The 23,794-nt window shown below is 21.2% G+C and overlaps 3 protein-coding genes across 3 annotated transcripts; 1 reads left to right on the plus strand and 2 right to left on the minus strand.

Moving 5' to 3' along the window:
- Positions 1-215: 215 nt before the first annotated feature.
- PY17X_0506800 (ATP-dependent RNA helicase) lies at positions 216-2,195 on the minus strand (the record flags this gene model as incomplete). Its single annotated transcript, XM_725030.2, has 1 exon — positions 216-2,195. The coding sequence occupies one exon, from the start codon at positions 2,193-2,195 to the stop codon at positions 216-218; it is 1,980 nt and encodes a 659-aa protein (XP_730123.2).
- An 827-nt stretch (positions 2,196-3,022) lies between these two features.
- On the plus strand, positions 3,023-3,811 carry PY17X_0506900 (deoxyribose-phosphate aldolase, putative; the record flags this gene model as incomplete). Its single annotated transcript, XM_725029.1, has 1 exon — positions 3,023-3,811. One exon carries the CDS (start codon positions 3,023-3,025, stop codon positions 3,809-3,811), a length of 789 nt encoding a protein of 262 aa, XP_730122.1.
- A 751-nt stretch (positions 3,812-4,562) lies between these two features.
- On the minus strand, positions 4,563-22,831 carry PY17X_0507000 (conserved Plasmodium protein, unknown function; the record flags this gene model as incomplete). The annotated part of the gene is made up of 5 exons (XM_022955188.1): positions 4,563-4,812; positions 5,008-5,440; positions 5,584-15,534; positions 15,747-22,437; positions 22,631-22,831. 5 exons carry the CDS (start codon positions 22,829-22,831, stop codon positions 4,563-4,565), a joined length of 17,526 nt encoding a protein of 5,841 aa, XP_022811647.1.
- Between the last annotated feature and the right edge of the window lie 963 nt (positions 22,832-23,794).

A 23,794-nucleotide genomic window follows, 5' to 3' on the forward strand; every position in this document is an offset into this window, starting at 1 on the left:
AGTGTAATTATGAAAGATGTGAAAAAAAAAAGAAGTGTAATTATGAAAAATGGGGAAAAAAAAAGAAGTGTAATTATGAAAGATGTGAAAAAAAAAAGAAGTGTAATTATGAAAAATGGGAAAAAATAAATGTAATTATGAAAAATGGGAAAAAAATAAATATAATTATGATGCAAAATTTGAAAAAGTGGGAACTAGCTCGATACACGTCCCTTTCAAACTAGCCTTCCATTTTTGCTCATTTTTTTGGCTGATTTTTTGGCTGATTTACCGCTTGATTTACCGCTTGATTTACCGCTTGCCTTTCCGCTCGCCTTGGGGGGGGTCTGCCCCTGGCGAGGCTTAGCAAAGTGGTTAAATTTCGGTGTCGGGGCGAATTTAAAATTTTCCAAATAATCTGGAATTTTTGTTCCACTGTTTTTAACAAATCGTATAATATCTTTCATATATTTAATATTATTTTTAGTAAAAAAAGTAATCGCTTTACCTTCCCTTTTATTGTCTGATCTACAAACCCTACCAATTCTATGAATGTAATTATATTTATCATAGCATACATCATAATTTATAACTGTTTCAATGCCATTTATATCTATACCTCTACTTATAATATCAGTACATACAAGATACCAAATATTTCCAGACTTAAGATTGTGAAATATTTTATTTCTATCTTCTTTAGACTTATCAGAATGTAACATTTCGATATAAGAAGCACAATTTATATTATTTATATTAACATTTTCCATTAATTTTATTAAATTTTTATAAACATATTTACATTTTTCTATACTATCTGTAAATATTAAAACTGGTATATGTATTTCTTTATTTTTTATTAAGTTATTTAAAACAATAAATTTATCATCTTCACTATTTATATAAATTAATTCTTGCTTTATATTATTATTTATGATATTTATATTTTTACCAAAATAAACAGTAGCATAATTTATACATAATGTGTTTATAAATGATTTAACTTTTCCTGGTAATGTAGCTGTTGTAAATATTTTTTGAATTTTTATATTTTTTATTTTATTTAATAAATAATTAACATGTTCTAAAAACTTTATTTCAAAAAGCTTATCTACTTCATCAAAAACAATATAAAAACATTTTTGCAAACTTATTTTTTTTTCTTTTTCTAATAATTGTAAAAGTACTAAGGGTGTACAAATACATACATCGACATTTTTGTTAATTTCAATTTCTTTCTTTTGAAGATTAATTATATTAAATTTTCTGAACGACTCAAATAAAGTTATTGCATGTTCATAAATTTGGACACCCAATTCGATAGTTGGGACTATTACAAGACTTCGAAAATAAATCGACTCGCCCCCTTCGCTGTCACCCCTTTCGCTATCACCACCATTACTTACATTATTATCACCACCATTACCATCATTATTTACATTACTTACATTACTTACATTCCCATAACTAATTAACTTTAGGAGAAGTGGAATCAAAAAAGCACATGTTTTACCACTTCCAGTTTGGGAAATGCAAATTGTATTAAACCCATTTAAAATTGAGGGTATACATATTTTTTGGATAGATGTGGGATAGTCAAAATGTAATGTGTTCTTTATTGTATTCATAAGTTTTTTCACGTCATCCCCTTTTACTTCGCCCCCTTTTACTTCGCCCCCTTTTACTTCGTCATTTTTTGCTTCGTCATTTTTTGCTTCGTCATTTTTTGCTTCGTCATTTTTAATTTTTTTATCGCCAATATTATTCATCTCAGCTTTTAAAAGGGTTGCATTATTTTCTGAAATTATATTATCACAAATATTTTCTTTATTCACTTTTGGAGAAAAATTATTGTCAGATTTATCCACATTTTGAACAAGTTTGTTATGATCATAATTTACATTTTCAATACAATCAGCAATATCATTAAAAAAACGAATAGGGGTCACAACTCTGTTCAAATTAAAATACTCGATGTTTATGTCATTTTCCTTCATATATGCATTTACTAACTTTTCATTTTTTTTAAAATTTGAAAATTTTATAGATTCGCAATCTTTTATTATCCCTTTTTTTTTACTATTATTTATATCTGATACTGTAGTAGTATTTATATTTATTATATTTTTTAATGGCTTTAAATTTTCTTCTTTTAAATTCATCAAATCGTTATTTTTTAAATTTAGTCCATACGTCAATTTCTTTACTACATCCATTTTGTTTTTTTCATATCTATATAATTCTTAAGTTTGAAAAAAGGCATTTCATGTTTTCGCTAACTCACTCATTTGTTTGCAATGCTCAAGTACAAAAAAATAGCATAAAAATTGACTGATAAGTAAATAATTATGACTGATGAATAAATAATTATGACTGATGAATAAATAATTATGACTGATGAATAAATAATTATGACAAATACATAAAAAATTATGACAAATGCATAAAAAATTATGGCTATTAAATAAAAACATTTTTTGTTCTATTTTTGTCGCCCCTGATTCCTACATATATATTCCGTTTATTTGCTTTCAAAAAATGTTCTACCCAATAAATTTGCATTAATTAAAGAGGAATTATTATTCTCACATTCATATAATATGTTATCCAATTATTTCAAATTTTATAATGTTTAATTCAAAAAAAATATAACCACATTCAATGTAATAAAACATACAAATATTTATACATGTTATCGTATGTACATGTTAATATTTATTTAACTATTTGATTGTTATCCATTCGCACATTAATAATTCATTTATTCTATTTTGAATGTACGTACGTTACCCAATAATTTTCAATTAAATCATTTCTTATAATAAAATATCACACAATTATACATTTTCCGTTTTCTTACCAACGACATATAGTGAAAATATTATAAATAAGCTATTCAATTTTATTATTTTTTTTTACTACAACAATTCCGCATATTTTATAACTAGCTAAAATATTTAAAATAAAAATACCTTAACTGTTAATAATATTTTTTTTGTTTTTTCTTAATATATAATATTTTTTTTTATTTTTTTCACAAAAAATGGCTAATTATACAGAAAAATTCGCAGCGTGGTCAGTTATTTGCTTAACTGATCATACATTTTTGGATGAAAATGGCACTGAAGATGATATAAGGGAATTGTGTAACGAGTCAGTTAAGACATGTCCATTCGCAGCAGCAGTTTGTGTATATCCTAAATTTGTAAAATTTATTAATGAAAAAATAAAACAAGAAATAAATCCATTTAAACCTAAAATCGCATGTGTAATAAATTTCCCATATGGAACAGATAGTATGGAAAAAGTTCTGAACGATACAGAAAAAGCTTTAGATGATGGAGCTGATGAAATTGATTTGGTTATAAATTATAAAAAAATTATAGAAAATACTGATGAAGGATTAAAAGAAGCTACTAAGTTAACACAAAGTGTTAAAAAATTATTAACAAATAAAATTTTAAAAGTTATTATTGAAGTTGGTGAGCTTAAAACTGAAGATTTAATTATAAAAACAACTTTAGCAGTACTTAATGGAAATGCTGATTTTATAAAAACATCGACAGGAAAAGTTCAAATTAATGCAACACCTTCATCAGTTGAATATATTATAAAAGCAATAAAAGAATATATAAAAAATAATCCTGAAAAAAATAATAAAATTGGATTAAAAGTATCAGGAGGAATATCCGATTTAAATACAGCTAGCCATTATATTTTATTAGCTAGAAGATTTTTAAGTAGTCTTGCATGTCATCCAGATAATTTTAGGATTGGATCATCATCATTAGTGATAAAATTGAGAAAAGTTATTTCTCAATGTCCATTGTAATATATTTAAATAAAATTAAAATTTTATAATAACATCAAAGAAATTAAAAAAAAAAAAAAAAAAAAAAAAAAAAAAAAAAAAAAAAACGACATTATTATTTTCATAGTGTGCAAGTGCAGTATATAGTTTGAATTAATTTTCCGTATCCACACTTTTTTTTCTTAACACTTTGAAATTTACTCTTATTTTTATGTATTTTTTTTTTTCTATCATTTATTAACTAACGAAATATTAGCATATATGTTTATAGTGTTATTATTCCTGTAATGTAACAATATTAAAAATATAAATAGTAATAAAACTTAAAAAAAATGAAGACTGCTATCTAAAAGCATGTTCATTTTTTTCAAAATAAAATTAGTAACGAAGTTTATCATATTCGCTAAGTTGCTCGGTTCATATGTTTAATTAGTTTAAACGTGAAATAAATCGAATCAAGGAGTTACAAAAAAAAGGAAAAACAAAAAAGAAAAACAAAATAAAATCAAAAATAAAATAAAATAAAATAAAATAAAATAAAATAAAATAAAATAAAATAAAATAAAATAAAATAAAATAAAATAAAATAAAATAAAATAAAATAAAATAAAATAAAAAATAAAAATAAAAACAAAATAACAAATTTAAAATGATTAAATCTTTAAAGGGGGGGAACTAAAAACAACGGACATTTAAAAGCGATTTTCCATTACATGTAGAAAAAATAAAAATGTCTATCCTTTTTAATTTTAGTAAACTTTTGTAAAATGAACTAATCATTATTAACAAATCTGCATAAACATTCGAAAATATTCAAACATGATTGGAAATCCTCAAAATTTAATTTAAAGACAATATATTTTGGCACATTTTTTTTTAAATTTTTTTTTTTTTCGTTTTCAACTTGGTCATTTATTCCTTTATTTTCTTCATCATTCGATCTAGACTTAAATTTTATTTCTCCATTTTGCTTTGTTTGCCTTCTTTTAAATAATAAGTAAATAGGATAAAATACAATCGTCCTGCAAAGTAAAAATTAAAAAAAAATCAAATAAAAAAAAATCAAATAAAAAAAAATCAAATAAAAAAAAATCAAATAAAAAAAAAATCAAATAAAAAAAAAATCAAATAAAAAAAAAATCAAATAAAAAAAAGTTAAAAAATAAAAAAAAAAGTTAAATTAAATAAGCAGCTTATCCAACTTGTGCAATTCTTACAATTTCAAAAGGAGAACAATAAAAGTGGCAAATCCGTAGCCCTTCGAGCCAGTGCATCTACTCTCTATGTTAGTTTTATTTTTATTATATTTTTCTTTACTATTTTTTGCATCATGACTTGAGCTTTTAAATAGTGGAGAATAAATATTATTATAATTTTTTTCAATTTTAGAAAGATATTTAAAAAAGCTATTCGGATTATAATACACATTTTCCATTATGTTCATATTATTTTTAACAGTAATATTAATTGTTATAACATAATTTTGGTCATTATCATTTAAATTTATTATCTCATTTTTTTTTGTAAGTGCCAATTCTGAATTTAAAAAATAAATTATATTTTTATTTTCATTTTGCTCATTTGATGTTAAACTTTTGTTGTAGAACGAAGATGTGACGCTGTTGTTTCCGTCACATATTGTGTGGTCCGCTGCAAAGGTGGAAAATTGTGGAAAATTGTGGAAAATGCAAAATTATGTAAATGAAAAATTATGCAATGGTGAAAAAATTGTGCAAAATTATGCAAATGCAAAATTATGCAAATGCAAAATTATGCTACGCGAGCAAACTTGCCTATGTCGTGGCCATTCCTGGAAACGTTTTTTCTAAAAAGGCGACTTTCCTTTCGGTTATAAAAACGATTGATAGTAAAACTGTTAGTAAGTGTGTGTATAATTACGTCAATTTTTTTTAAATCATTTTTTCTGAACAGAAATAATATATTGCTTTCTTGTATATAAAAAAATAACTCTTTAGTATAAACAAAATAATTAATTTTATTTTGCGTTTTTATGTCAACAAAATCTTGATAAGTTAAAAATAATTTAAAAGATTGATTTAAAGGAATATATTTATTTAAGATATTATTTATTTTAATATAACTAATAGTAGATATATGGTTTATATTATTTTTATTTAAAAAATCAAAATATTTTTCAGTATTCTGATAATATACTAACTTAATAAATGAATCAAGTATTGTTTGTAAAATATTATTAACAGTTAATAAACATAATAATAAAAATACAATGTGTCCAAAAATAAATATTTTTATTATAGTAAATATAATTAAAAAAAAATTAAATATGAATGCAAATTTTCGTCTTTTTTTTGTATTTAATTTTAAATTGGTTTTTATCATATTATTTTCTCTTGTTATATCTTTTTTATTTTTTTTTATTTTATATAATATATTATAATAAACTAAACTAAATATATTTATATATAAACTTATATAATAATAAAACAATTTTGTTAAATTAAAATTATGATATTCTTCAATATTATTAGATACTAATAGTTTATTTTTTTCACACTTTTTATTTCTTAAAAATATTCTATTTGAATTATTTTTATTTATTTTGTCAATTATATTAATTAATGATTGTAATATTAATGTTACTGAAAATAAAAGTGATAAAACTAATTTTATAATTAATACATATATTCCTAAACAAAGACGTCGTATTTTTCGAATTAAATAAATTAGTTTTTTCCAAAATAGGACTATAAATGATATTAACACATTTTTTTTTCTTCTACTTTCTTTTCTTCTACTTTTTTTTCTATTTTTTTTTTTTTTTTTTTCTTTGTTTTTTTTTTCCGTTTGGCTAGCTGGAACTTTATTATCAAGTGTGCATTTTTTTTTTTTTTTTTTTTTTTCAAAATTTAAATAAGATATGCTATCACTTTGCATTATTAAATCTTCTAATTCTGTTTTATTCCATTCATTTTTTTTAACATCATTTATTGTAGACACAGCCGACGAATTATCACCATCACCATCATCATCATAATCTGAATAGGCAACCTTTTTAGCATCCCTTTCTTTCTCAACTTGTAAACTAATACTATTTTTAATGCTATTTAAATGGTTATCTTCATAAATTGTGTTATTTTCACAAGATGGATTATAATCATTTAATAAATGCATAATATATTTTTCATCTACCATTATATCTTCATTTTCATCTATTAATGAGCTTTCGTTTGATTTTTTAAATATATTAAATATATCTTCTTTATTTTGAAATTTTGAAAAAATATCTACATCTGGAAAATTATTACCATGATTATAATGACCAAATGAATTGTTTCCAATTTCTTCATCAAGCTTATATGATAAAATATCTCTTTGTGATAAATTTCGTGTTGCTCTTTTTGTTTTTGCTTCATTTTTACTATCAGCAATTTCATATTCTTTATCTTTTATAATTGTAAAAAATTCAACAAAAGATTTCTTAACATGTGCAATAAAAGATGTTGGGCTTCCGATTATGTTAAACGAAATTAGTAAATTCGATATATTTACAATAGTTTGGTTATAGTAAAAATTTAGTAAAAAATTAAATAAATTATTTGACCATGTAAATATATGAATATTTGAAAAGCTTTTTAAAATTATATTACAATTTGATATGTCTCCTAATTTATTATACACACTTATATATTCCTCATAAAACATATCATTAATATTATTATTATTAAGTTCTTTTTTATATTCTGATTTAAAATTTAATAATATATTTATTTTATCTATATATATATATTGTATATATACATGTTTATTAGTATCTCCTTTTTCACAAATATAAGATGTACCTTTATTATTTTTTACAGATTCTTCTTTTTTAATATATGTATCGCTATTTAGATATATTTTATCTTTTATTAATTTGTGTTTTCCTTTTTCTTTATCTAAATTGTTTTTTTTATCATCATTCCCATTTACCAAATTAGCCGAATAATAATAATCATCATCATTATTATCATCATTATTATCATCATTATTATCATTATCTACAACATTGTTATTTTTTTTATTTTCAAAATTATCCTCATTTAGTGTGTATGTATATATACTTGACTCACCAGTTTCATCTTTTTGTATTTTATTTATATTTTCTTGATCATTTTCAAAATTTTTATTATTGTAAAACGTTTTATAAAAATAAAATAAAACAGTGATTGTGTTCATATCTGCATTAATTACAAGTGGCTTTATGCTTAATAAAAAATATTTAAAAAAAATTGTTTCAAACTTTTGTACATATTGAAAATTGCATATTATAAACCCTGAGTTATCGTTAAAATTGCTCTTTTTGTCAAATTTATAATCACGAAATATAGAATCGTTCCCGTTTATATATATGTTTGAATCTAAAGAAGACGCATCGGAAATTTGGCCAGTTCGACCTCCACTTTGGCCAGTTCGACCTCCACTTTGACCAGTTCGACCTCCACTTTGACCAGTTCGACCTCCACTTTGACCAGTTTGGCAATCATTTCGGCACTTGGCCTTTCTTAGAAATAAATTTCTTTTCCTTTCTAACGTATTCATAAAAATGCGAATATTATTTTTTTTCAAATTAACTTCATCATTTGTGTATAATAATGCATAGACACTAAGATATTTATAAATAGCATATGATAAAATATTTTTTATTTTAACATCAACATTGTAATATCCTATATTTTCTATATATTCTTTTTTTACAAATAAATTATTAAGTTCAAAAGATATTAAATAATTGGATGTTTCCTCTAATAAATTTACTTTTATTCCTTTAAATAATAATCGAATATTTGTAAAAAAGTTTGTTTCAATTTTATTATTTTTTTTTGAAACATTTACAACATTGTTATTATCATAATTTATGTCTGAATAGCCATTTTTATTTTGATCACTATCTTGATTTTTATCACTACCTTTATTTTTATCACTACCTTTATTTTTATTACTACCTTTATTTTTATTACTACCTTTATTTTTATCTTCTTCACTATTAATCACATTTTCGTCTTTATCTGAAAAACATTTTTGCATGATTTCGTTGAACTCTATACTCTTAGTGTTTCTTAAAAATGATGGGTAGATTTTTTTCAGCCCTTTCAATTTTTTTTCATTATTTTTTATTTTTTTAAATATGTAGTCACTTAATTTTCTTTTTATTTTCGCATTTTTATTTATTACATAGTAGCTGCTCGGGTCGAAACCCTCAACACGTTCGCAATTTTCCAAAAGCCCAACATTATCTCCATCTTCAACCTTGCTAATCACAGAATCGCACTTGATAGAATCTTCTAAGCAGCCTGCATGCATCAAATTTGGGCAAGCCGGATGTGGATCTTTTTTTTGATCATTATCATATAAAAACTTGGTAATATTTTTTTTTTTTTTTTTCTTTCCTTTTATTGTTTTTTTAATAAACAATGCTTTTAACTTTTTTTCATCAAAATTTTTGGTCTTAATAAAACTGTTATTTTGATTTGTATCATATTCTTTAACTGATGTGTTAGACAATTTATTAGTTATGATTTTTGTATTTTTTATTTTTCTTTCAGTTTGTTTTATTTTTTGTTTTTGTTTTTGTTTTTGCTTTTTCTTTTTAGCTTTCATATAAATAACATTAAAAGGGTTTTTATTAATAATACTAAAATCTTTTAAAAAATTTTTTTTTTTTTTTTTTTTTTTAAATTTTCTATATCTCACAAATTTTTGTTTATCATCATCTCTATTTTTTTTTAATCTAAATTTTCTATAAAAATTAATTTTTACAATTTTTTTTTTTTTTTTTTTTTTTAAATTAATTTTTTTTTCATTATTTAATTTAATAAAACTTTTATTATTTGCAAAATTATTTAATTGATTAACTTCTTCAAGACAAAAAACTCGTTTTCCATTTTCAATTTTTGTGAAAATATTAATTTTTTTATTATTATTTAAAAATATACAATTATGTTCTTTAACAATATCTACATTACAATAAAAAACATAAATACCAACTTTTTTTAAAATTAAAAAAAATTTAACAACTTTGGGTTTAAAAATATCTGTCCATCCAAATATTTCTTTATCATATGGTTTTAATAAATTTATTATTTTTTTTTTAGTTTTTCTTTGATAATATACTAACCAATAATTTGTATTGTTATGAATTATTGTATCTGGATTATTATCAATAGATACATTTATTTCTATACTTGTGTTACTATTTAATGTGATATTAACTTCCGATATAATATTTTCTTCTTTATAATACCACCTTTTTCTTTCTTCCACATTTTCAAAATGGTTCGCACCAAACACGTTTCCACTATTGCCAAGCACATCTCCACTATTAGCAGCCACGCCTCCATTTTTAGCAGCCACATCTGCATTATTGCCAAACACGTTTCCATTATTGCCAACCACATCTCCATTTTTAGCATCCACATCATCGTTCATGTTTATAATAAAATTTTTGACAGATTCGATGCTATTTTTGATTGACAGTGCAACATCTTCTGTTTCATTTTCTTCATCTAATAAGAGTATGGTTTCATTTTGAGTTTTGATATGTTGATCATAATATTTTATTCCATCTACAATTTTAGTTTCATTATACATATCCAAATTTTTATTTTCGGTGTTTTCGATATTTTCGGTATTTTCGATATTTTCGGTATTTTTGATATTTTCATGAGTTTTATAATTTTCACATGGGTTACTAACTTTTATAAGAGCTTTGTGAAATATTTTTGTATTTCCAATTTTTTCTATATCTATAAGATTTGTATAAAATTGATTAAAAGATTCTTCTTTTTTTTTAATAGTTTTATCTGTATTTATTAAATATGTTGTATTTTTTTTTTTTTTTGCAATTTTTTTTTTTAAATATAATGCTAAATTTGTACTATCTTGATATTTATCCATGAATTCATAATTTTCATTGTTAGATAATATATTATATTTATTATTTATATAATCATTTATATTAGTGTATGCAAATTTAAGATAATATTTATTAGCATGTAATGGATGATAATAATAAGATTCACGTGGTTTTATTTCAAATATATTAAATATTTTATTTGAAACTGAAATATTTGATTTTTCTGTTACATCTGTATTCATTTTATTTTCTACAATTTTTTTGGGATCATTTTTTTCAATTTTAGATAAAGTTTTATTATCTTTTTTTATAATTTTAAACTCTTTACAAATTTCATGAACATATAATGTATGGTTAGTGTTATTTATAATTGTGTATCGATTATTTATTGCAATGATTTTTGTATTATATATATTAGCATATATAGTAATATTTAAAGATAAAAATAAATATTCTTTTTTTTTATTATTTTTACATGATAATATTATTTTTTTATTTAAACAAACTTCATTTATTTTTAATTTTTTTGAAACAAATAATTTATTATTATGCAAAATTTTTAAAACAACTTTTGTATTTTCCAATTCTCCAAATAGCATACATGAATTTTTTTTTACCTTTTGAGAATTTATATTTGATTGTATAATAATATCATTATCTAAATTATTTTGAAAATAAAAATAAGAATATAATAATAATTGTAAAACGTTACTATCTATTATTTTTTTAAAGCTATTAACATTATCTATACAACAAAAATCAGTTTTTTTACGAAGTACTATATTAAGAAAAAAAAAACGGGGTATGTCTTTACAAATTTGTTCATAATCTTTTGATGATATATATATACATTTTTTTGAGCAACTTGATGAAAATGCTGATATACTATTACTTATAGTTGTTTTTCTTCTAAATAAATTTAATTTGAATTTTTTTTTTTTATAAATTATATCATTTTTTTTATCATAAATACATCCTATATGCATTTTTATTTGAATATATTTACTGTTTGTATTATTTAATTGATTTATTGATATTTTTTTTGAATAAAAATGATAAATATAATTTATTTCATTATTTTCGACATTATTAGTTGAATTTCCATTCATTTTATAAAAAAATTTAATATAATTTGGTATATTATCTAAATATTTTATATTTTTTGATATAATTGTTTCTTTTTTTATTTTTTTTATTTTTTTTTGTATATTATTTATATTATACTTTTGATAATATCCAATTGAAATATCATTAAACATTAAATTGTGAATCTCAAAAATGTAATCTATTATAATTCCAAATGTATAAATTTTATTTACTTCTAAATTTTTTTGTTCACAAATTATAGTGTTACTAAAATTGCTTTGTTTTTTGGCAGAAAATATTATTTTTTTTAAATTTTCATTTTCTTTATTTTCAGTTTCGTTTAACACATCTTTCTTATTTGAAATTATGTTCTCTTTTTTCTCTTCATCTACAACATTGTTTGGCATATCACCAAAGATACTACTTGCGTTGCTTTCAAAATTTATGATATGCTCTCCATTTCTCCCCCGATTTTTGTCCACATTTTCTTCCACATTTTTTCCCACATTTTTTCCCACATTTTCTTCCACATTTTCGCCCCGATTTTCTTCCCGACACTGGCTTGCCTTATCATCTTCCCCATTAGATGAACCTTCGCAATAGTATTTAATTGCTCGAGATAAATTTGATCCCTTTCTATTTCTGTGAATATTGCCCAAATATCTTTCATTTTTTTTTATAGAATCTTTATTTAGCAATATATTACTTTTAGCGCTATTAAAATAATTTTTATTTTTTTTTTCATTTTTTTCATATAATGTCATAAATTTAATTAAATAATTTGAATCTTGAATCTGTTTTAATTCGATGCTATCTTTTTTTTCATAACATTCTATTTCTTTAACATAATTTACGCATTCTCCACCATTTCCACCATTATCAGCACAATCACCATCATCAGCATTACCACCATTTCCAGCATTATCTACAGCATCATTTAGCGTAATTTTATTTTTATAATTAAAAAGGTCAGCTTCGTTTTTATATTTTCCATTTCCATATTTACTAGCCGAATCACAACAAATAATTTTTATTGTTTTTAATTTCAAAGTTTGGGAAAATAAATTATATTTCTGAAAATCATAAGAGTGTCTATATATGATTTCCCTTATAGTTGAATTGCTAAATAATTTTTTTGCTCCATTTTTTTTAAAAAAATTAAAAATATCTAAATAACATTTTTTATTACTATAATATTTATTTATATAATAATTATAAACATCTTTTTTTACAATATAAATATTGTTTATATTTTTTATACTATTATTAATATTTTTATCATTAACATATATTTTAAGTTTTTTTAAAATTTTATTTAATTTGTATTTATAAGATTCTTTAACTTGATGTAAATTATTTTTATTCTCTATTTCGAGATTTTGTCTATTTTTTATTAAATTTTTTTTTTTTTGATAAAATATTTCTGCATCTAAAAAATTATTATAATTTATAGGAATATTATTATGTACATTATCTCTTGATATATTATTATATATATTGTTATTACTTAAGCTGTTTTTTTTATTATTTTTTAAATTTTCATCTCCTTTTTCATAACATATAAAACTGTTAGTATAACCACCATTATCATCTATTTCATTTTGTTTAAATACACCCTCTTCACAATCAATGTAATAACTTTTATTACACCTACTTAAACTGTTAACATCTGAATATGTTCCATTATATTTTTTTGAATCATTTGTTTTAATTAAATTTGCATTTATAAAATCTGCATCTACCTTTTCTGCAAAACCTGCATCTACCTTTTCTGCAAAACCTGCATCTACCTTTTCTGCAATACCTGCATCTACCTTTTCTGCAAAACCTGCATCTACCTTTTCTGCAAAACCTGCATCTACCTTTTCTGCAAAACCTGCATCTATTTTTTCTGCAAAACCTGCATCTACCTTTTCTGCAAAATCGTTGTTTTTTTTTTTCATATAATCATATATTACTAAAAGTGGTAAAAAAGATATAATTGGAAAATAATATTTTTCGTTCGATTTCAAAACTGTTTTAGTTCCTTTTAAAGAATTATTTTTTTTGTTTAAATTGGTATTTGAGGTATATATAAATATATCATTAAAGAGTAAAAAATAATAAATAACGGGATGATATAACACAACAAAATTGGTATTTGTTATGTTATGAATAAATAAGTTTGAAGAAAAATAAATAGTAACAATCCCTTTATCATCAATATTAGTTTGTATATATAATTTTATAAATGCTTTAAAAATTTTGTTTTTAACACTATATTCATTATACATATCATAATTATTATCATATTTTTTTATAACAATTTTTTTTTTTTCATCATTTTTTTTTAAATCATATATAATTGGTAAAAATCTAATATCACAAGTATTTTTATTTCTTTCAATATCTACTATTTCATATATATAATTAAATAATTTAATAATAATTGCAAGTTCACATACTTTTCCATTTTCATCTTTTAATAATCCCCCATGCCCATTATTATGTAACTCATAAAAAATAAATTTATTTTTATTTCCATAATTTTTTGTATTATAATTTCCAGTTTTTTTTTCATTATTATTTTGAACTTTACTTCTAAGAGATTGTTTAAATCTTAAATTTATTGTTAGTCCAGTAAAATTATAAATTTTGGAAATTATATTATTATTATTATTATCATATATATTATCTTTATATTCGATAACACTTTTAGGAATATTTTGATTTTTTATAATAAAAAAATTATTATAAAAATTTAATAATTTTGAATTCATTAATTGTTCTTTTCTTCGTATTTCTGCATCTATATTATCATGTCCTGATTCAATGCAAGTATTATATTTTTCTAATAATGATGTAGCATAATTTATAATTAAATCTTTTATTTTGTTTGTATATAATATATTAATATATGATGTTTCGATGTTAAAATTAAGCATATTCATTTTATTTTTACTGTTTTCAAAAGATAAAAGAATTTCAAATTTTTCTATTAAATTGTCATATAATATTTTATAGTTATCATATACATCTATGTTAAGATGAAAATTTATAAAATTCCTGATATTGTATTTTTTTTGAAAACATATTTTAATATCAAACATGTTAATATTTATAAGTGCCATGTTTAAGTTACTATTTCCTTCATATAATCTCAAATGAAAATCGTCTAAAAAATATTCAAATAATATATCATCTGTTTTATTATATAAATAATTAAGTATGTCTTTAATTATGTTATTATTTTCACAAGGTTCTTTCAAATTCTTATAATTATCTTGAAAACATTTTTCATCTTTAGAACAATTATTAATATGATTTTGTATTTTATTTATGCAATTTATAAAATAATTAAAATTATTGTAGCAAATTATCAAATTTTTTATGATTTCAATTGAAAAATTTATTATTATAGGATCATTATAAAATCGAATTATTCTTTTTATAGAATTTTTTATATTAGAATCTTCTTCTTCATCTAATATATCGCTAGACATTTCACTTAAATATGTATTTAACGAATTCATTTTTTGACAATTATTATTACCCATATTTATATCTTCATAGTTACTATTTTCTTCATCTATTTCTAAACTTTCATTATTTTCTTTTCTTTTTACATTTAATTGAAATCTAAAATCGTTTAAAATTGTTTCACTGTTTTTATCTTTACAATTAAAATTCAGTATACAAATTTTCCACCTTCGACTTTTTTTATGTTTGTACATTTGGATTGATGGCACAACTAGCTTGCTCCCGAAATTTCGGACCTGCGCGTTCATCAGGTTTTCCTCGTTTTCTGCGTTGAAGCGGGCGAAAAGGTAAAAAATATTAAAAAAACATGAACAGACATGTGAAAAAACAAAAAAAACATGAACAGACATGTGAAAAAACAAAAAAAACATGAACAAGTCATGTGAAAAGATAAAAAAACCTGAACAGACATGCGAAAAAGGAGAGAAAAACCTGCACAGGTAGCGTACGCGTGCAGAGGAATGAGCGAAAACTTACCATTGATAGATTTGTATGAACAGGAAAAATGAAATTGGATAGTAGGTAAAAAAGAGGTGTATAAATTATTTTTTGCATTTTCATAAAAAGTGTATTCATATATAGATAGTTTGTAAATTGGAATATATATTTTATTATTTTGTAAAAAAAGTGTGTAATTATATTTAGGGGTATTTTCATCTGATTTTTCATTAATACTATTGTGTGAATATGCAGCAAAATCTGAAATTTTTTTTATTTTTTCATATTTTAAATTTAATTTAGTAAACCATTTATATACATTTATAAAATAAGTATAATCAATAATAACTTCAAAATTAACTAAATGAAATGCTATATTTTTTATATCATCATTTTCTTTATGTTTTATTATTTCTATTTCTTCATATTCTTCATTTCCATAGTTATTTTCAAAATTTTCTCCATTTGAATAGCCATGTATACTTACTGATTCATCTATAGAAAGAGCACCAATTTCTAAATTTAGTCCGTTATCTTCTGCACCGTTTTCGACACCTTCAGGTGCACTATCTCTATTTTTTTCAACTTGATCAATTTTATCATTCTCTTTAATTTCTAACGAATTATATTTATTAAAATCATTTTCATTATTATCTAAATATTTCCCTTTTTTTAAATTTCGAAAAGTAGACACATCCAATTCGGATTTCCTTTTTTTCTCTAAAATCATTGACTCTTCCTTTTTCTGAGCATCTACTTTATTACTTCCGCTTGCGTCTGCTTTAATATTTTCGATTGGGTCTACTTTATTATTTTCGCCTGCATCTAGTCCGCTATTTTCGCCTGCATCTAGTCCGCTATTTTCGCCTGCATCTAGTCCGCTATTTTCGCCTGCATCTAGTCCGTTATTTTCGCCTCCATTTTGACAATTCTGAATTTCGTCAGATCGTTCATTTAATTCGCCAGTTATTTCACTCGAATTTTGTGTATTTTGTATTGATAAGAATTTATCATTTTCATCCGTAAAATAACTAACTTCATTACTATTTCCAACCAAATTTATATCTTCTATACATTCTAGCGAACAAATTTCATTCTTATTATTTATATCATTGTTTGTGTTAACATTCTCAACAAAATTCGTAAGGTCATCTATATTAGTTTTTCCATTCTCACCACAATTTGCAACGTCAACTATATTAGTTTTTCCATTTTCAATAATATTATTGCTTATTTCAGTAGCTATATTTGGAGTATTTATATTATCGTTTGTAGCTTCAATACTTTTATTTTGAGGATCTACAGGAATGATTCCAATTTCTACACTACTAATTCCTGCATCTATACTACTTGGACATATTTCAAGAGTATCATCATGATTAACTTCTTTTTTATCAGGCCCATTAAAAGTAAAATAATCAGCATTTAAATTATTATAATAATTTGTATGAATAAAATCGATACTTTTTTTATTAAATCTTTTGTTTATATTATCAAAATGAATTTTTTGAGGATTTTCAGAAATATTTATAGAAATACTATTATATAATTCTTGATAGCCATTTATTTTTTTATTAGATTCTTCATTTTCTATTTCATTATCTGAAATAACATTTTTATCATTAACACTATAAGTATCAATATTAGTTAAACTTTTATTAAATTTATTAATTTGTGTATTTTTATAATCATAAGAAAATATAAAATTACCATTTTTAGCTAATTTTAATATACTATTATATAAATATATTCCATTATAGTTACTATTTTTTTTATCATATAATTTAGAATCAATTTTATTTGTTTTATTCTGTTGATATTTATTTTCGAACCCATTGATAGAGTTAGTACTACAATATTTTTCATTATTAAAATAACGATTATTATTAGAATTTTGTTCATTTTTTACATCTAAATTATTTTCACATGTATTAGAATCATATCTGTTATTATTTGAATTGTCTATATATGATAAACAATTAAGAACATTAAATTTTTTTAAATTTAAAACGAATTTTGAAATTTGATCATCATTAAAAATATACATTAAAACATCATAAATATGTATAGATATCATACGTTTATTTTTTTTATAATTATTAATATATATTTTGATTTTACTTAAAAATGTGATAAATTCATGTTTATTACTATTTGATATTTCATTATTAATATTTCTATCATTTTTATTATTATATACTTTTTCATAATTATTTTTTTTTTTTTTTTTTTCTTTTTTTTTTTGAATCTTAATAGAATCTTTTTTTACAATTATATCATTTTCTGTGTTAATACAAACAGTAGTATTATTTTCGTCACATTTTTCAAGGTCAATTATATCAGTATTTTCTATATTTGAATTATTTATATTTAATTTTATATTGTTATTTGAATTTTCTTCAATATTATCAGGGTTTTCTATAGTTGAAACATAAATTTGATTTATATTATTATCTTCTTCATTTTTATTTTCACAAACTTTTGAAGATTCATTCGTTTCGATTTCTTTATCTATGATATTTGAATCATCTATTTCTGTGATTCTATTTTCTTCATTTTTATAAACAAATTTATTTTCATTTTCATAAACAAATTTATTTTCATTTTCATAAACAAATTTATTCTCGTTTTCATTTTTATTACTTATCAACCCGTTGTCTAATAATATCTGTAATGTTTTATAGCTTCTAAAATCAATAGTATTTAAATTTAAATTATCCGAATTATTTCTATTACATAATTGTTCATATATTTTATCCACATAAAATTTATAATGATAATAAAAAAAAATTAACTTAAAAATATGTTTATCATCAAAATTAAAATATAAATATTGTTTATAATTTGTGTGAATAAAAGTCAGTTTTTTTTCATTTCCATCTTTAAAATTATATATGATTGTATCTAAAGATATTTTCAAAGGTTTTAAAATATATTTTTTATTTTTTGAATTTTCTTCTAATAACATTTTTTGAATCTTTTCATTACTTTTATTTTTCATAAAAAAAATGGATAAATTAAAACATGATCTTTTTTGTTGAATTGCTGTGAGCATAGTTTCTTTTTCTGAACGAGTTTCACTAGTATTATCATCACTATCAATATTATTTTCTTTATTAACAATATTTTTTTTTTTTTTTTTTTTTTTTTTATTTTGATAATTATATGAATTTGTAGAATCACTTTCATTATTTATATATTCTTTTCTTTTCTTTTTTTTACATCTATCTTTTTTTTTTTTATGAATTTCTTCACTATCATAGTCATACATATAACCATTAATATGACTACTATTACTATTTGAAATATAATTACTATCATTATAATTTATACTATATATTTTAGATTTATATGAAGAGCTACTTAAATATCCATATTTATTTTTTTCTATATTATTAGATGTAGTAATATATGTATTTTTAATTTCATTGGATGAACCCATATTATTTAATTCATTATTTTTGATTCTATTTCGATTATATTTATGTTCAAATATTTTAGATTTTTCTATATTTGTTAAATCATTAACTCTTAAAAAGTCTTGATAATATTTTTTGTATTCCATCTTTATTTTTTGATTATCATCACATATATCATTATCTGAACTTAACATTTTATGATAATATGAATTAGATACAGATGTATTTTCCCTTTTAGAATCATTATAATATATATTTGAATATGAATTATTCAGTAATAATTTTGATTCATTTTCATTTATTACTTTGGTTACACTTTTCTTATCATCATTGATATTATTTATCAATTCGTTATGATTTTTTATGTGGCTAGTTTCTGAACTAGAACCATTTACTATTGAATCGTTAGAACCCGATAACATATTATTATTTCCTGTAGAACCCATGATTATTGAGTTGCTCGCATCTAATCCAGATGCATTTTCTTGATTTTCATTTTCAAACTTGTTATTATTATCATTTATCATAGTTAAATTCTCTAAATAAGCTTGAATGTTAGTTTTTGTAAAAAAAAATGAATTTAAAGATATATTTTGTATACTTGCTAATAATGAATACTTTTTATTTATAATTAAATTTATATAAACATTATTCATAAAATTAATGTTAATATCTGCAAAATCTTTTTCAGATGATATATATAATTCTCTACAATATTTTTTTCCTAATAAATAATAATAATATAAACTTTGATATGTTTTTATTTTTTTTTCAAAATCTAGACATTTAAAATCGTAATTTATATTCATTATATTATATATTTCTTTAACACTTAATGTAATTAATATATTTCGATTGCATCTAAAGTAAATTTTATTTTGAGATGTATCAAACTTGTTATAAATAAAAAATGACATAGCATGTTCATTTTCTTTATTTGAATTTTTAATTTTGTTATCACCTTTCGATTTATTATCATTCAATTTATTATCATTCAATTTATCACCTTTCGATTTATTATCTTCCAATTTATTATCTTCCAATTTGTTATCTTCCAATTTATTATCTTCCAATTTATTATCGTTCAATTTATTTTTTTCAATTTCCTTATTTTTATCTTGTTTATTTTTTACATTATTTTTACTATAAACACTTTTTTCACTTTTGGAATCAATTATAGATGTAGAACCACCACCATCTTTATCTAACCCCATTTCGTTACTACTGTTACTAACATTTGTGATTGTATCATTTCGATTAATCATCCCTTGTGAAATACTATTACACACATCTGGGTTGAATAAATAATTTATGCTTTTTCTTCGGCCTTTTTTATTAAATGATTCTCTTTTTTTTCCTTTTCGATTAACATTTCCAATCGAATTTGTTTTAAAAAGACTTAAAAGAGGATACTTTTTATTTTTATACAAAAATAAAACGTTAATATCATTTAACAATATAAAATAAGCAAAATCATTATTAATATAATTTTTTAATATTAGCTCAAAGTTATTCATATTTATTTGTATTATTTTATTTGTTTTTTCATAACTATAAATATTGAGATTTACTTTTTTTAATATTAATTTAAAATTAAGTATAACAGGCATTTTTTCGGATGATTTGGATTGCATATTTCGTACATTATGTAAATTTTCATCATTTTGTTCTTTTTGAATAACATTGTTTTTTTCTTGTTCATTTTCGTTTTTCTTTACTTTATCATTAGAATCTAATTCATTACTTACATCTAAATTAGATGCACTATTTTTTGAAGAAAATGTATCATTCTTCATATTATTATTACCATCATTTTTTTTGGTAATACTAGTTTTATTATTTATGGAATTATTACTTGCTTTACTTTCTTTTAAAATATTATTAACATGCTTCCTTAAACTATATATGATATGAAAACTATGAGTGTATTCAAAATTTTCAATAAAATCTTTATCATATTTTTCTTTTTTCCTTTTTTTTAATAATTCTTTTTTATACATTAAAATTTCTTTTACCTCAGGTATATTTAACCATTCCTCTAAATATAGTCCATTAACAAAACAACTATAGATTATATAAAAATTGATCATATCAAATATATAACATAATTGGTTAAACGATAAATTTACGTTAAACTCTTCAACATGTAAAATAAATGTAATATATTCATTTTCTTTAAAATTTATATTTTCTTCTAACATATTAAATTTGTCTATATTTGACAATTTATTTTCCTTAGCATTGAAATGTAGATTTGTTTCATTCCCATGTAAATTTTTATCACTGTTCATTTTTTTTTTACAACTTTCACAAATGTTATTATTTTTGTTATTATCTATTTTATTTTTGTTATTATCTATTTTATTTTTGCTATTATCTATTTTATTTTTGTTATTATCTATTTTATTTTCGTCCTTTTTTGTAGGAACATTATTGTTGGTATTTGGACCCATCAGTTCTTTTGCAAATTCGTCATTTTTTGATTTTTCTAAATCATTTTTTTTGCCATTTACACATATTGCACACCCTTCATTATTTAATTTATTATTATTACTATCGTCATTAAAATGAATATTTTGATTTAAAAATTTGTCAAATATTCCTTTTTCTTTTTTTATTTCTTTACATTGATACAGATATTTATCACAATGTGAACATACTAAATCAAAGCTGTTTTTTTTTTTAAAAATATATTTTGAATTATGATGTATATATTGTGAAGATTTTTCTATAGACAATATTGTAGACAATACAATAATTGGTATTTCAGAAATTATATATTTTTTTTTATGTAAATTATTTGTTATATCTTTTATTTTATTATATATTTCATCTACATTTCTATTTTTTTTTTTATTTTTTTTTCGTTTTTCTTCTTTTTTTATTATTTTATTTATCAAATATTTTGATTTTTCATCTTCCATATAAAATATAATATCAGTAAAAGAAAAATCTTTGTATATTTTAAATGTGTGATTATGATTTTTAAAGCTAGTTATTCTTTTTATAAATAACCCTAAAATATTTTTTTTTTTTTCAGACCCTTCTAATATTATTTCTACATTTTCTATATCAATAGATATATTATTATACAATTCATATAATAATGAATTTATTCCTTTATTTATTTTTTGGTTTAAATTAGCTCCGATACTATTATTTTCTTCAATTTTTAAATTATTTTTTTTCGCAATTTTTATTCCATTTATTTCTTCCACTATGTTAAAATCGTTGAAATTTTTTTCTTTTATAACAATTATCACATCTTTGATAGTTATCGTCGCTTTTTGAAACAGATACAGGAGAGGAATCTGAGAAAGGGGCAGACACAACCAGATGTAAAGGATGTAAAGGATGTAAGCAGATGCATACAGATGTAAGCAGATGTAAGCAGATGTAAATAGATGCATACAGATGTAAGCAGATGCATACAGATGTAAGCAGATGCATACAGATGCATACACCACATGGTTTGGTTTCCATTTTGTCTATTTTTATAAATACCTGAAGGTCGAGAGAGCGGATATATCCATATTTGATAGTATATGGAAGGTAAAGAATGTCAAAAAACTTTTTCTTGATTTTTACATTTTGAAGATGTACTTTTCCTCTAATTAGTGATGTCTGTAATTGTTTTTCTTCGATATTTTCAAAAAAAGACGATAATAAAAAATTAACGATATTCTTGGATAACCCCTTTATCATTATTCACTAATCTCGTTACATATTATATTGAGTAAGAAATAAAATTAAAAATAATAATTTATTATTTTTTACATGCATACACATATATATATATTATATATATGCTAACTTCAGAAAAAGAAAATGGACAAATTGTTTACGACCCATTTATCTTTTTATCATTATTATCTTCGACAAAAAAAAAAAGAAAGAGGGAACAAAGATATGCAAAATAAAACAATAGGTAGAAATAGATGTATTAAAAAAGTTAAAATAGAATAGAGTATACACGAATACATTATAAATAAATTATTACCATGTATATATACACATAATACAAAAAACGGATGAAATTAAAAATTAAAAAATATATGTTTTATATTCACGAATGATGATTAAAAGCAATATACATTATATAAATATTTTTAGTATGTATATATATAGAAGTGTAGATAATTTCTCTAAAGCAAATATATAAACAAATAGTTTTTATTTTCAGAATTATAAAATCAAAAAGCTTATAATAAAACAAAATTGTTCTAAATGTTGTTGAAAAATCAGAATAGCAAAATATATATTTTATATCAATACAAATATAAATAGGGAATATATATCTTAAATGTATATAAATAATATATCATATATTATTAACATTTGTATGTTATTAGGAATATATACAAAATTATTCCCTTTATTTATAATTTTTTAATATATTTATTTTCTATAAAATCTATATGAAAAATTCTAAATAGAAAAAAAATCAATTTTCCATTTTTACATTAAAAAAAAAAAACTAAATAATATACATTATTATAAATAATTCCATGTATTAAAACAATAGAATACCGAAATTATTTTTTATATTACTAAAAAAATATTCCATTATTAATATGTATATATATACATATATATATATACATATACATACATATACATACATATACATACATATACATATATATACATATATATTATATACAAAAT

The sequence above is a fragment of the Plasmodium yoelii genome (genome assembly GCF_900002385.2).
Source record: "Plasmodium yoelii strain 17X genome assembly, chromosome: 5".
NCBI classification, from domain to species: Eukaryota; Apicomplexa; class Aconoidasida; order Haemosporida; family Plasmodiidae; genus Plasmodium; species Plasmodium yoelii.